The sequence below is a fragment of the Takifugu rubripes genome, chromosome 19 (genome assembly GCF_901000725.2).
Source record: "Takifugu rubripes chromosome 19, fTakRub1.2, whole genome shotgun sequence".
NCBI classification, from domain to species: Eukaryota; Metazoa; Chordata; class Actinopteri; order Tetraodontiformes; family Tetraodontidae; genus Takifugu; species Takifugu rubripes.
The window spans coordinates 18,744,532-18,759,242 of record NC_042303.1 but is presented as its reverse complement, the minus strand read 5'-3'; the positions used below and the strand labels follow the sequence as shown (position 1 = coordinate 18,759,242).

General features: G+C 46.7%; 1 protein-coding gene across 10 annotated transcripts in view; it reads left to right on the top strand.

Annotated features, from left to right (window-relative positions):
• The window catches only part of LOC105418920 (hemicentin-1-like), a 57,753-nt gene that overhangs the window by 13,477 nt on the left and 29,565 nt on the right, over positions 1-14,711 (top strand). For 6 of the 10 annotated variants that reach the window (XM_029827484.1, XM_029827488.1, XM_029827487.1 and 3 more), the window contains exons 2-4: positions 2,667-2,996; positions 3,645-3,677; positions 4,058-4,333. The exons of 1 other annotated variant lie outside the window; for it this stretch is intronic. In XM_029827484.1, coding sequence (XP_029683344.1) covers positions 2,667-2,996; positions 3,645-3,677; positions 4,058-4,333 — 639 coding nt within the window. Of the gene's footprint in view, positions 1-2,666; positions 2,997-3,644; positions 3,678-4,057; positions 4,334-12,379; positions 12,534-14,711 lie in introns of all 10 variants that reach the window. 3 more of the 10 variants (XM_029827486.1, XM_029827493.1, XM_029827485.1) reach the window with 3 other exon arrangements.

Below are 14,711 nucleotides of genomic sequence, written 5' to 3'. Positions count from 1 at the left end.
GCAAGGACAGCTACAGGAGGAAGCTGGAGGAGCGCCTCAAGGGGAGTCACACCTCGCCTCTCCATTACAGCTGATCAGGTGAGGAAGGAGCTGAGGGGGACCAAGACGAGGAAAGCTACTGGCCCTGAGTGATATGGGTGGAAAATGGTTTATAGGCCTCAGGTAATCCTTTTAACACCATGGCAATCAAGAGCCCATCACTGAGTGTCTCGTTAGCATTTCTTAGAGCTGTTATTGCCGTCTCAGCCCGGATAATAGAGTCCGTGACACTTTCACTCACCGCTTTCTGCAGGGATGTTGGCTCGCTGTACAGGCTTATAATACGGGGTTTTCCTTTACCGGCATAATGGTCCCTTAATATCTTAAGGGCTTTTCTCCCGTTGTCAGCCGCCTCTCTCATAATAAGGGACAAACTTTTATCGTCCAAAAACTGGATCATTTCGGCATACGACTCCTGGTTCTTCAGGATATCCGCCTCCACGTTGTCCGCGGCGGGTTCATTTAGAAGAGTTTCTCTTAGCCCCAGTAGCCGCATGTGTGCTAACAGCTTCGTCTCCCACAGCTCGTAGTTTCGCTCGTCTCCGTCAAAACACAGTCTCGCCCATCGGTTACCTACAGTGGTGGTCAAAAGTTTACACTTGTAAAGTGTAAAGAACATAATGTCATGGCTGTCTTGAGTTTCCAGTTATTTCTACAACTCTGATTTGATCTGGAACTCTACATTTTTCTCTGATATAGTGATTGGAACAGATCCTTCTTTGTCACAAAAAACATTCATGAAGTTTGGTTCTTTTATGATTTTATTATGCGTAAACTGAAAGTGTGACCAAATCTGCTGGGTCAAAAATATACATACAGCAACATGAATGAGCAATTTTGGAGACTTGGAAAGTTGTGTCAATGACATGAGCTTCATAGCATGGCCTCTTAACTTCTCGTGAGTGATCATGAGCGACTACAGCTGGTGACTTCTCTGAGGCCATTTAAAAAGGGCTCATTGGATAAAAACACCCACAAACGTCAAAGGAGCTCAGCACAGATCTGAAAAAGAGAATCATTGACTTGAACAAGTCAGGAAAGTCACTTGGAGCCATTTCAAAGCAGCTGCAGGTTCCAAGAGCAACAGTGTAAACAATTGTTTGGAAGTATAAAGTGCATGGCGCCGTTTTGTCACTGCCACGATCAGGAAGAAAATGCAAGCTGTCACCTGCTGCTGAGAGAAAACTGGTCAGGAGGGTGAAGAGTCAACCCAGGAGCACCAAAAAGCACATCTGCCAAGAATTAGAAGCTGCTGGAACACAGGTGTCAGTGTCCACAGTCAAGCGTGTTTTGCATCGCCAAGGACTGAGAGGCTGCCGTGCAAGAAGGAAGCCCTTGCTCCAAAAGAGGCATAAAGTTTGCTGCTGATCACATGGACAAAGATAAGACCTACTGGAGGAAAGTTCTGTGGTCAGATGAAACAAAAATTGAGCTGTTTGGCCACAATGCCCAGCAATATGTTTGGAGGAGAAAAGGTGAGGCCTTTAACCCCAAGAACACCATGCCTACCATCAAGCACGTGGTGGTAGTATTATGCATGATTTACAGAGTCAATGGGACAATGAAGAAGGAGGAGTACCTTCAAATTATTCAAGAAAACCTAAAGTCATCAGCCCGAAGGTTGGGTCTTGGGCGCAGTTGGGTGTTCCAACAGGACAATGACCCCAAACACACATCAAAAGTGGTAATGGAATGGCTAAATCAGGCTAGAATGAAGGTTTTAGAATGGCCTTCCCAAAGTCCGGACTTTGTCCGGACCCCATTAAGAACATGTGGACAATGCTGAAGAAACACGTCCATGTCAGAAAGCCAACAGATTTAACTGAACTGCACCAATTCTGTCAAGAGGAGTGGTCAAAGATTCAACCAGAAGCTTGTGGATGGCTACCAAAAGCGCCTAATTGAAGTAGAAATGGCCAAGGGACATGTAACCAAATATTAGCATTGTTGTATGTATATTTTTGACCCAGCTGATTTGGTCACATTTTCAGTTTACCCATAATAAAGTCATAAAAGAATCAAACTTCATGATTGTTTTTTGTGACATAGAAGCTTCTGTTCCAATCATTCTATCAGAGGAAAATCAGATTTGTAGAAATAACTGGAAACTCAAGACAGCCATGACATTATGTTCTTTACAAGTGTATGTAAACGTGTCGCCTGGGCCCATAACCTGTTGGCGCTTGTGGCGCAGTCATTGCGAGGAATAACTTGCGTTATTAGTATTCTCGACGGAGGAAGAAATCACACCTATCACTCAGTCCCCATTGGACCGGAACCAACGGAAACTTTATTGACAAACCCACATTTACACAGAACAGTGCAGTGACGTATGAGATCACATGTCAACAATTCTATATCTGATGGGAGGTGTTGGAGGTTCCGCGTGCAGGAGGCGGCTGCTCACGCGCCTCAGCATCTCCCGCCTCGCACGGATCAATATAGTGATTAGAGTTTGTAGCGTTCGGATCAAAGCTGTTCCCGAGCTCGAGGCTGGTGAGGACTTTAGATGCTGCAGCAGCCCCCCCCCCCCCCAGAGCCCGTCATAGTCGCAGTGACCCCGGAGCAGCAGCAGCTCCGGCTCAGGTGTGAAGGTGTGAGAGTGACGTTGCTGTTTGATCCTCCAGAGCCGACGCGCATCAGGATGGTGGTGAAGGAAGACAGCGAGGTCGTGTTGAACTGCTCCGCTTCCGGCAGCGTCAGGGACCAAGTGTTCGACTGGAAGAAAGACGACGACGTGGAAGTCTTCCTCTACAGCCGGGGCAGAACCTATGGGAGCGGCCTGAGCGGCCAGAGCCCCCAGTTCACTGGACGAGTCGCTCATTTTCCAGAAGCTCTGGATTTGGGAAACGCGTCGATCAGGATCAAAAAGGCCGAAATGCGCGACAGCGGGATTTACACCTGCACATTTCCACATTCTGCTCCAGTCCTACGATCTGAGATTTCCCTTCTGGTGGGTGAGTTTCTCCACCCAACACACAGGAAGGTGTTTCCACAGGTGACACTGGCGCCAGCGTGACGTCAGCGGCTGAACGCTGGTGGGAAAAGCGTGAAAGAGCTGAGGATGGGCCACATTTATGGACTAGAACAGACATTATATCAGTGCCCGAGACTGGTTAGGATCCTTTAGTGAAGCAATAATTCACCTGTGGTTAAACCGTAGTTAAGCCACGCCCCTTCCGGACAGGTAGGTTCAAATACCTGCGAGCGAAGATAATATAAATACGACAAAAGGAAATTAAATAGAGTCAAAGAGGATTTAATGTTCCGAAGTTGCATCTAATCCGACGGGAGCAGAAGACAAATGCAACAGTCTGCACACACAAAGCAACATTTACATATTTACACTGGAGATTGGAACAAACATCACGCTACAAACATGTGGAGATGAGCAGAAGCTGAAATATAGAATTAAATCACAACACAACGCTTCTATGAAACAGTCTGATCTGTGAAACAGATGTCACAATGTTGTTTTGTTACGACTTTAAATGTGTCTAAATGACAATATTAATGCTCTTTTTTTCTAAATGTCACCTGTGTGTAAAGTTGCTAATTTCAGACACAATTTCTAACATTCTGTCCTTTGTGTTTTTGCCTTTCAGGGTGCATCTTAAAAGTTCGACCACCGGGAGAAGGTGAGTGCAGGAATCCTGGAAAAAGGTCGGATTAAATGAAGTTTTCCTGTTTTTACACAGACAAACAGATGAGATTGTTTGATGCGTTTGTTAATGTGATAAAAGGGGAATTAAATGTGATATTTTGAACATTTCAACCATTTTAATTGGAACTTCATTTTAATGTTTTCTATTTTAATCAATTTAAGAGTTTAAGGTTTTTACTTTTATTCAGGTGTCAAATGATGTTTAACAGGATTTTAAATAATCACTTTAAAAAACCTGAAATTTGGAGTTTTCTCCTACATTTAAACAATTAAAAGCCCTTAATTTCCCCTCAAAGATCATCTTTCCATTTTGATTTTCTTTAATGACCCATTTGTGACTGTGGATGCTCACAGGTGCCTCTTCAGAACCGCTGATCCGGATCTTTGATGGAGGACCAGACCGGGCGCTGCTGCTGTGTGAGGTTAAAGGAGCTCATACCAGACCTGCCGTCCAGTGGCAGGACAGCTCTGGACGTGTCCTTCCTGATCTGGAGACAGAGTCTGAAGAGAGAGACGGACGCTTCTACGTCACTGTCAGAGCCATCGTGAGCAGCAGCGGCAACTACAGCTGTGTGGTCACACAGGAGGAGTTTTGTCACCAGATTAGCTCAACTACCTTCGTTGCCATTGGTGAGTTATGGATTTACACTACAGCTACTAATAATTAATATTTGTAATTATTTTAATCCTTTAAACTGTTTACAAACGGCAGTAAAATTCCATCAGACTGCACAGGAAGCTGCAGCGCAGCAGACAGGATGTGACATCATAGCGTGATGACACACCTGTGAGTCCCAGTCAGGTGATGCAGCTGCTCTGCTGGTACCGGTCAGACGTGACTGGACTCACCTGACCGGTACAGCTCTGCCAGGATCCTCCACACGTTCTGGTTCATTTATTCTCTCAAATGTTTCTCACTAATTTCATGAGAATTATTGAGAGAATGAGATCATTCGTTTGACTTCCATTAAGCTTTAATTCCTAAACAGTGAAGTGGAAATGCAGCGTGAAATAGGCGACGTGGGGCTGATTCCTCTGTGAGGGGCCGATCCCTCAGCAGGCGGAACAACGGTTTCATCTTTCACGATTGAATCACTCGTCTCCAAAGTTGTGCGTCACAATTAGTGTTTAATTACTGATCCAGGGTCAGTGCTGATGTGCTGCTAGTTTGTTTATGCTGTAATGTCATATTTAATAGTTCAGCAGAGTTTAATGGTTCTTGTTCCTCTGAGACACAATTTGATCTGACGTTGGTCTTCACAGGTGCCTGTTCAGAACCAAATATCAGGACAGTTGAAGCAGCACCAGACCGGGAGCTGCTGCAGTGTGAGGTTAAAGGAGCTCATCCCAGACCTGCCGTCCAGTTTCAGGACAGCTCTGGACGTGTCCTTCCTGCTCTGGAGACAGAGTCTGAAGAGAGAGACGGACGCTTCTACGTCACTGTCAGAGCCAACATGAGCAGGAGCGGCGACTACAGCTGTGTGGTCACACCAAAAGAAGCCTGTCGACAAAACGAAGCCAGGACTTTTGTGAACATTGGTGAGTTTATTCTTATTCAGCAGAATCCAACATTGTTCAGAGTCTCTGCTGTGGTGGCCAGCAGGGGGCGCTGCAGAGAACATGAGGGGGAATTTAATTTAATTTAATTACAGGACAGGTCAGATGGGATTTTGGTAAAAGTGATTAAACTCGGTTAATTTCTTCATGATCGTGGTCGTTGTTGGGAAATGTTTTATATTAACGGGTCAGAGGGCGGAAACGTTGAGTTCTGATGAGCCTGAATCACTAACGGTCATTTTATTCTGGTCCACGCACACACACACACACACACACACACACACACACACACACACACACACACACACACACACACACACACACACACAGAAATTATTTACTTTTATGTGGGGAAACTCCTCAGAAAACAGAATTATAATATTTAATTGTGGGATTATTAAAGATTAATGAACACATTCAAACTAAAACTTAATTTTGAGCAACAAACAAAAGATGAAAAGACGTCAAACAGATTAAAGTGTCGTCCAGTGAGTGATTCTGATAGACTGTTGCTATGGCAACAGGCCGTCATGATGCTGTTGCTGACAGGTTGTTTTAATGACTGATGATGATGATGATGAAGAAACAACAGTGGTGTTTATGGTGGCGCTGACCTGGTGTCTCCATGGTGATGAAGGTCTCCTGATGCAGCAGCTCAGGTGCTCACAGGAGCTTTAAAGGTGCCTTTAACTCCTCCCATCAGGTGAGTTTCAGCCAATCAGCTGAGGCCTCCAGGTGATGACGTCATCACTTTAACAGCCCATCAGACCTGCAGCAACTGATTAAACCAGGAATTAATCAGGAAACTCAGCCTGGTTTTAAACTCTGAAATGGTTAAAATTCACATTTTCAGAGGAAATGAAGAGAAGATGAAAACAGAGAAAGAAACGGAGACGACTCGTCCTCTTTAACTCCTCCCTCTCTTTCAGGGCCGTCCGAGGGCGTGTTCGTTGGAGTTACTGTCGTTCTAGTTGTGCTGGTTGTGCTTGTTGCCATCGCAGCCTTCTATTTTTACTTCAAGTTTAAGGCCGTTAAAGGTAATTATTAATGAAATAGTGTAAATGTTTAATGGTGAAATACTTGTAATGATCAGAGCACCAACGTGATGTTTGATGGTTGAGGCTGGAAGCTGCTTGAATCATTCTCTCCTGTCTTTAGGTGAACTGGCAGCAGCTTCTTACAAGTTCACCGCCAACGCCCGCACACCTGCTCCAGATGAGGAGTCGAGTAGTCTGAAGAACCAGGCACCTGGGCCTGATGTACCGGTCCGATTGTCCACCACAGGTTCTGTTGGTTCCAGATGTATTTGAACGCTCCGCAGCAGCCGGAGCTGATGTTGTTGTAATCATTCCTGAAAACATTCCCATTTCATATTCCCAGCTCTCAGCCACTGATGGGCTGCACCCACCTGGGCCAGAGCTCCTTTTGAAAATGAGTCCAACTTCACCTCATGTCTGACTTCTTCAAACATTCTGGAATTTTACAGGAGTGTAAACGGGAGATTTTGGTCATGTGACAGGAAACACATTTTATTTATGGATCTGACGCAGGAATAAACAGCTAATTTATATTTTAAACGGCTTCAGCTGGGACTCATGGCACTGTTACTTATTGTTTGTCTGTTGCTACTTTATTTTTATGGTTAAAAGTTGAATGATTTGTTAATAATCGTAATTTGAGGGAAACGTGGGTCCGTTCATGATCGGCTCCGTTTTACTGCCCCCTGCTGTCATAAAAGTCATCATAACAGTCCACTGGTTAACTTTATTATTTCTATTCAAGGTAGTTTTCTGTGTCAACTGGACTGTTTTTGTTCTCTTTTGAAGATGTTTCACCTTCTATCCAGAAAATTCTGTTATTTTTTTAATCTCCTTAATTTGAATAATTATTGTTCAGTTTGTTTAAGAAGACAAATTAATTACAGTTTGAAAGAAACTGAAGCCTTAAATCCCAAGATTGTGAACCAAAGTGATGGAGCAGGTTGAAAGGTAAAAACTTACAGAAGTCAGTTAAATACATTAAATCAGGTGATGTAGCGGTCACTTGTATCTCGTGGTTCTCTACAGCTGTTCATGTCCTCAAATATCATAATTCACCATAATTGTTCATATCTGTTCCATTGCCATAGTCCTGTTGAGCATTTTGCCATGTATGAGTTCCTCACTCGCTCGCACTATTTCCCACGGCCCCTTTAACGGACCGTGGGAGTTGAGGGGCGGGGGTGCGGTTTTTCCCGCTCTGATTTGATTTTTCTACTTGTTGTTGTGGCTTTAATAAAAGGCACACACGATTGTGTGTCAATGGAAATCTAAGTTGTATTGCCTTTACTTTGCAAACGCAACAGTGGTGACCCCGACTCTCGCTGGACGTATCATTCAGTGACTTTTATTTTCGACCATGGCGACGAATGCAGTTTCATTGAAGCTGCCGGAGTTTTGGGAGTTTTGCTCGAGCGGAGGCACAGTTCGCGCTGCGAGAAATCACCGCGGATGAGACCAAATATTATTATGTGGTTTCTGCTCTTGGGAGTGCTACAGCGTCCAGAGTGGTAGGCATTCTTAAACAGCCACTGCCGGAGAACAAGTATGGCACTTTGAAGGCTCACCTCTTAAAAACGTTCGAACTTTCCGACGCGGAGAGTGCTAGCCGCCTTTTCTCTTTGCAGGGGCTGGGCGATTCCAAGCCTTCCGAACTGATGGACAAAATGTTAGATCTTTTGGGCGAACACAAGCCCGATTTCCTCTTCATCCAGCTTTTCCTGCGACTGCTGCCTCCCCAAGTGCGGGCTGCTTTGGCCAACACAGCAATCTGGGACTGCCGTGCGCTTGCTGCTGAGGCGGATAAATTCTTCCTCGCCTCCCAACCGACCTATGTGGCTGCGTTCCTCCCGGCTGGCGCAGACGGTCCTGTGGTTGACGCTCCCGCTCTCACAGCTGCCGCAGCGGCTCCTCGGCATCAACAGGTTTCTGGGCTGTGCTTTTTCCATGCACGGTTTGGGGTCAAAGCCAGGCGGTGCCGCCCTCCATGCAGTTTCACCGGCCCACCTCCGCAGGGGAACGCCAGGGCCGGCGCTCAGCAGTAGCCATGAGCGTCGGCCGAACTGGCAGGCTGCTGTTCATCCAGGACTCTCTCTCCAGACGACGGTTCCTCTGTGACACAGGTGCTCAGAGGAGTGTCCTGCCAGCGTCGAAGTTGGACATGCTGTCAGAGTCCCATGGGCCCCCTATGGAAGCAGCGAACGGCAGCCCCATCCGCACGTATGGGGTGAGGTATGTGGAGTTGTGTTTTGGTGGACAGCGTTTTGGATGGAACTTTGTGACTGTGCCACTGATTGGTGCAGACTTCCTCTGCGCTTTTGGACTTCTGGTCGATGTCAAAAATAGACGCCTTGTGGATGCAGTCACTTTCTGTTCGTATGAATGCACTCTTGGTGTTACAGACTCAGTCAGGCTTTCCAGCATGCTCCCCACTGCAGACATTTTCCTTCGCCTCCTCACCGAGTTTCCTGCTCTGACTCAGCCCACGTTTTCATCTGCCACGGCCAAGCATGGTGTGGAACACCACATCGCCACCACAGGCGCCCCTGTGCACGCTCGGGCCAGGCGTCTGGACCCGGCCAAGCTCTCCATTGCTCGAGCGGAGTTCGAGACAATGGAACGCCTGGGCATCATTCGCCGCTCCAAGAGCCCTTGGGCGTCACCTCTGCACATGGTGGAGAAGCCGGGCGGGGGTTGGCGGCCATGTGGCGATTACCGCAGGCTCAACGATGCCACCACCCCGGACCGTTACCCTGTCCCCCACATACAAGATTTTTCCGCGCATCTGGCTGGGAAAACGGTCTTTTCGAAGGTGGACCTTGTCCGCGGCTACCACCAGGTACCAGTCCACCCTGCCGATGTCCCCAAGACAGCGGTAATCACCCCGTTCGGCCTGTTTGAGTTTTTACGGATGCCCTTTGGTCTTAAAAGCGCAGCACAGACTTTTCAGCGCCTGATGGACTCCGTCCTACGCGACCTGCCATTCCTGTTTGTGTACTTGGATGACATCCTCGTCGTAAGCACGTCTCAGGCTGAGCACGTGGCACACCTCAGGGCTCTTTTCCAGCGCCTCAGCCAGCATGGGCTCATCATAAACCCGGCGAAGTGCCAGTTTGGACTGTCTACCATCGACTTCCTGGGCCATCACGTGACACGGTACGGAGCAGTTCCCCTGCCGGAAAAGGTGGAGGCCATCGCGAGCTTTCCCCACCCAGTCACGGTCAAGGCGCTCCAGGAGTTCCTGGGTATGGTGAATTTTTACCACCGTTTCCTCCCCCGGGCAGCGGACCTCATGCGGCCACTGTATGACTGTTTGAAAGGGGCGGTTCCCAAGCACATGGTTGACTGGTCCGACGTGCGACAGCGCGCATTCGAGAACGTTAAGGCTGCTCTGGCCAATGCTACACTGTTGGCGCACCCGTTGCCTGACGCGCCAATCTCAATCACCACGGATGCCTCGGATTACGCAGTGGGTGCGGTGCATGAACAATGGGTAGAAGGTGCTTGGCAACCCCTGGCCTTTTTTAGTAGGCAGCTACGACCCAATGAGCGGAAGTACAGCACGTTTGACCGTGAGCTCCTTGGCCTCTACCTGGCCATTCGCCATTTCCGTCCTCTGCTTGAGGGCAGGTCTTTCACTTCCTTTGTGGATCACAAGCCCCTCACCTTCGAGATGCTGTTTTGCTGTTTACAAGAAGGCCATGAGCAGACTCTAGTTCCTCAGGAGACTCAGGTCCTTCAGTGTCTGCAGCAGGATGCTCCAGATGTTCCACCAGTCTGTCATGCTAGCACCATCTTCTGTGCTGTAGTGTGCTGGGGAGCAGGCTAAGCTAAGGATGCTAACAGACTCAACAGGGTCCCCCCCCCCCCCCCATAACACAGCAGACTCCTGCAGCCTCGCTGCTCTGAGGAACGCTACAGGAAGTCCTTCCTGCCGTCCACCATCAGACTGTATAACTCATCCTAACCCAGCCAATAACAATAACTGTGTAATGTTCATGTTGTAATTTTATTTCTAATTTATTCTATATTTATGTATAAATGCTTATAATGCTTATAATATGTATATATTATGTATATATTATATATACAGTATATATATGCTTATAATATATGCTGTATATATGCTTATAACATTCTAATCTTATCTGTATTTATTTTTTCTGTCTCTTTACTCTGCATACGCTGCTACTATAATTCAATTTCCCCACGGGGATGAATAAAGTTCATCTTAATCTTAAATCCACGTCCGCGCTGACAACAGCGCCCCCTGCTGGCCGGAGCCTCCGCTGCACCACAGAGGTGAAAAGTGCAGAGACACGATGTGTTTAGACGTATAGATGAGTAGATTTATAGATGAGTACATGTAGATATATAAATGTATAGGTGTGTAGATGAGTGTCGCAGGTCAAATGTTCTGGACCAGGTTCTTCTCCCGCCCGATTGTATCTGTTCCTGCACATGATTCCATCCTAACTCGACCCCGCAGGAGGATCCACCTGTTATCTGACCCCTGAGGCTAAACTGGGACCAGTCATTACTAATTCGGACAGGTGAGCAGCTCAATCCTGGCTTCGCTGATCTGTCCTGTTATAGATGTTTTATTACACGTGGGACCAGCGCAGACACGCTGACATGATTGTTACTGGAATTTTCTGTTTTCACTTTACTGTAATTTGATCTGAACCGGGTCCAAATGTGTGACATCATCAGGGTGTGGAGGAAGTTCAGGAGCCTGAAGAACTGTGGAGGTGAGGAGAAGGTTCCTCCCCATGATGAGTTCCTCTGTCTGCTCAGGAGGAACTGACAGAGTTTTAATGTCCCATCACAGAATTGTGAAGAAACGACGCAACCAGAGAGGAGGAGGTTGAAGAAGTGGTGAATCTGCACCACTGAGAGGAGGCACGAGGCACTCAGGATGGGCGATACCACACTTTTGGGGATTCGATACGATACCGATACTTTTTCTTGTATTTTCATCGATACCGATACCGTTTATTTCTTACTGGCAATTTTTGTCACACAAAATATTATTACATTTAAGACAAATCACAGAAAAAGTTCAGAAAAAGTATCATATTCACATTTTCGTTGATGCTCATTCGCTGTCTCCTGTCACGTGACACGGGCCAGCTCAATACGCCGCTAGGTATAGGGGTGTCCCGGCACATATTAATTTAAGTAACTAATCTAAAACGGCAGAAAGTGATGCATACACCCCCAATTTTTTTTTATAGTTAGTATCGATATTTATAAAAGAAAACTGATACCAAATGAGTAGCTTGTGAGTATCGATATATCGATACCACGGGATCGATCCGCCCATCCCTACGAGGCCCCTCGGTGGCGGTGACCTCACTCTTCCAATATCATGCGCGAGCTGTGGGTCTCGTGCCTCCTCTTCTGCTTCGCTGTGACGTCGGCAGGTGAGAAACCCACCGTGGAGGCTTTGATAGATTATTGATGATTGATTATTGTTGGCGCTTGTGGCGCAGTCATTGCGAGGAATAACTTGCATTATTAGTATTCTCGACGGAGGAAGAAATCACACCTATCACTCAGTCCCCATTGGACCGGAACCAACGGAAACTTTATTGACAAACCCACATTTACACAGAACAGTGACGTATGAGATCACATGTCAACAATTCTATATCTGATGGGAGGTGTTGGAGGTTCCGCGTGCAGGAGGCGGCTGCTCACGCGCCTCAGCATCTCCCGCCTCGCACGGATCAATATAGTGATTAGAGTTTGTAGCGTTCGGATCAAAGCTGTTCCCGAGCTCGAGGCTGGTGAGGACTTTAGATGCTGCAGCAGCCCTGCAGGTCCCCCAGAGCCCGTCATAGTCGCAGTGACCCCGGAGCAGCAGCAGCTCCGGCTCAGGTGTGAAGGTGTGAGAGTGACGTTGCTGTTTGATCCTCCAGAGCCGACGCGCATCAGGATGGTGGTGAAGGAAGACAGCGAGGTCGTGTTGAACTGCTCCGCTTCCGGCAGCGTCAGGGACCAAGTGTTCGACTGGAAGAAAGACGACGATGTGGAAGTCTTCCTCTACAGCTGGGGCAGCACCTATGGGAGCGGCCAGTTCGCTGGACGAGTCGCTCATTTTCCAGAAGCTCTGGATTTGGGAAACGCGTCGATCAGGATCAAAAAGGCCGAAGTGCGCGACAGCGGGATTTACACCTGCAGATTTCCACATTCTGCTCCAGTCCTACGATCTGAGATTTCCCTTGTGGTGGGTGAGTTTCTCCACCCAACACACAGGAAGGTGTTTCCACAGGTGACACTGGCGCCAGCGTGACGTCAGCGGCTGAACGCTGGTGGTAAAAGCGTGAAAGAGCTGAGGATGGGCCACATTTATGGACTAGAACAGACATTATATCAGTGCCCGAGACTGGTTAGGATCCTTTAGTGAAGCAATAATTCACCTGTGGTTAAACCGTAGTTAAGCCACGCCCCTTCCGGACAGGTAGGTACAAATACCTGCGAGCGAAGATGATATAAATACGACAAAAGGAAATTAAATAGAGTCAAAGAGGATTTAATGTTGCGAAGTTGCATCTAATCCGACGGGAGCAGAAGACAAATGCAACAGTCTGCACACACAAAGCAACATTTACATATTTACACTGGAGATTGGAACAAACATCAGGCTACAAACATGTGGAGATGAGCAGAAGCTGAAATATAGAATTAAATCACAACACAACGCTTCTATGAAACAGTCTGATCTGTGACAGATGTCACAATGTTGTTTCCTTACGACTTTAAATGTGTCTAAATGACAATATTAATGCTCTTTTTTTCTAAATGTCACCTGTGTGTAAAGTTGCTAATTTCAGACACAATTTCTAACATTCTGTCCTTTGTGTTTTTGCCTTTCAGACTGCATCTTAAAAGTTCGACCACCGGGAAAAGGTGAGTGCAGGAATCCTGGAAAAAGGTCGGATTAAATGAAGTTTTCCTGTTTTTACACAGACAAACAGATGAGATTGTTTGATGCGTTTGTTAATGTGATAAAAGGGGAATTAAATGTGATATTTTGACCATTTCAACCATTTTAATTGGAACTTTATTTTAATGTTTTCTATTTTAATCAATTTAAGAGTTTAAGGTTTTTACTTTTATTCAGGTGTGAATTAATGTTTAATAGGATTTTAAATAATCAGTTTAAAAAAAACAGAAATTTGGAGTTTTCTCCTACATTTAAACAATTAAAAGCCCTTAATTTCCCCTCAAAGATCATCTTTCCATTTGGATTTTCTTTAATGACCCATTTGTGACTGTGGATGCTCACAGGTGCCTGTCCAGAACCGCTGATCCGGATTGTTGATGGAGGACCAGACCAGGAGCTGTGGGAGTGTGAGGTAGAAGGAGCTCATCCCAGACCTGCCGTCCAGTGGCAGGACAGCTCTGGACGTGTCCTTCCTGCTCAGGAGACAGAGTCTGAAGAGAGAGACGGACTCTTCTACGTCACTGTCAGAGCCAACGTGAGCAGGAGCGACAACTACAGCTGTGTGGTCACACAGGAGGAGTTTTGTCACCAGATTAACTCAACTACCTTCGTTGACCTTGGTGAGTTATGGATTTACACTACAGCTACTAATAATTAATATTTGTAATTATTTTAATACTTTAAACTGTTTACAAACGGCAGTAAAATTCCATCAGACTGCACAGGACGCTGCAGCGCAGCAGACAGGATGTGACATCATAGCGTGATGACACACCTGTGAGTCCCAGTCAGGTGATGCAGCTGCTCTGCTGGTACCGGTCAGACGTGACTGGACTCACCTGACCGGTGCAGCTCTGCCAGGATCCTCCACACGTTCTGGTTCCATGAAGTCTCTCAGAAGTGTCTCTGGACCCGATGGTCCTCGGATCAGCACCCACGACGAGCCTGGAGGGAGATTAGAGCTTTCTAACGATGACGCGGTCAGACGAGCACCAGCGTGACAACGGCTGCTGTGTTCCTCCTCTGATCCTCATGTTTAACACTTATTGTGCTTATTAACGACAGATTAGTCAGATTATAAATTGGCCTGTTAATGAGTGACATCAGAGCTTGTGTGACATCATCTCAAATGATCCAGTTTTCACCAAAATCCAGAGAGTTCAGCAGAATCCAACATTGTTCAGAGTCTCTGCTGTGGTGGCCAGCAGGGGGCGCTGCGGAGAACATGAGGGGGAATTTAATTTAATTTAATTTAATTACAGGACAGGTCAGATGGGATTTTGGTAAAAGTGATTAAACTCGGTTAATTTCTTCATGATCGTGGTCGTTGTTGGGAAATGTTTTATATTAACGGGTCAGAGGGCGGAAACGTTGAGTTCTGATGAGCCTGAATCACTAATGGTCATTTTGTTCTGGTCCACAGGTCTACCTCCAGACACTGGTGAGTTTGTACAGTCTCTCA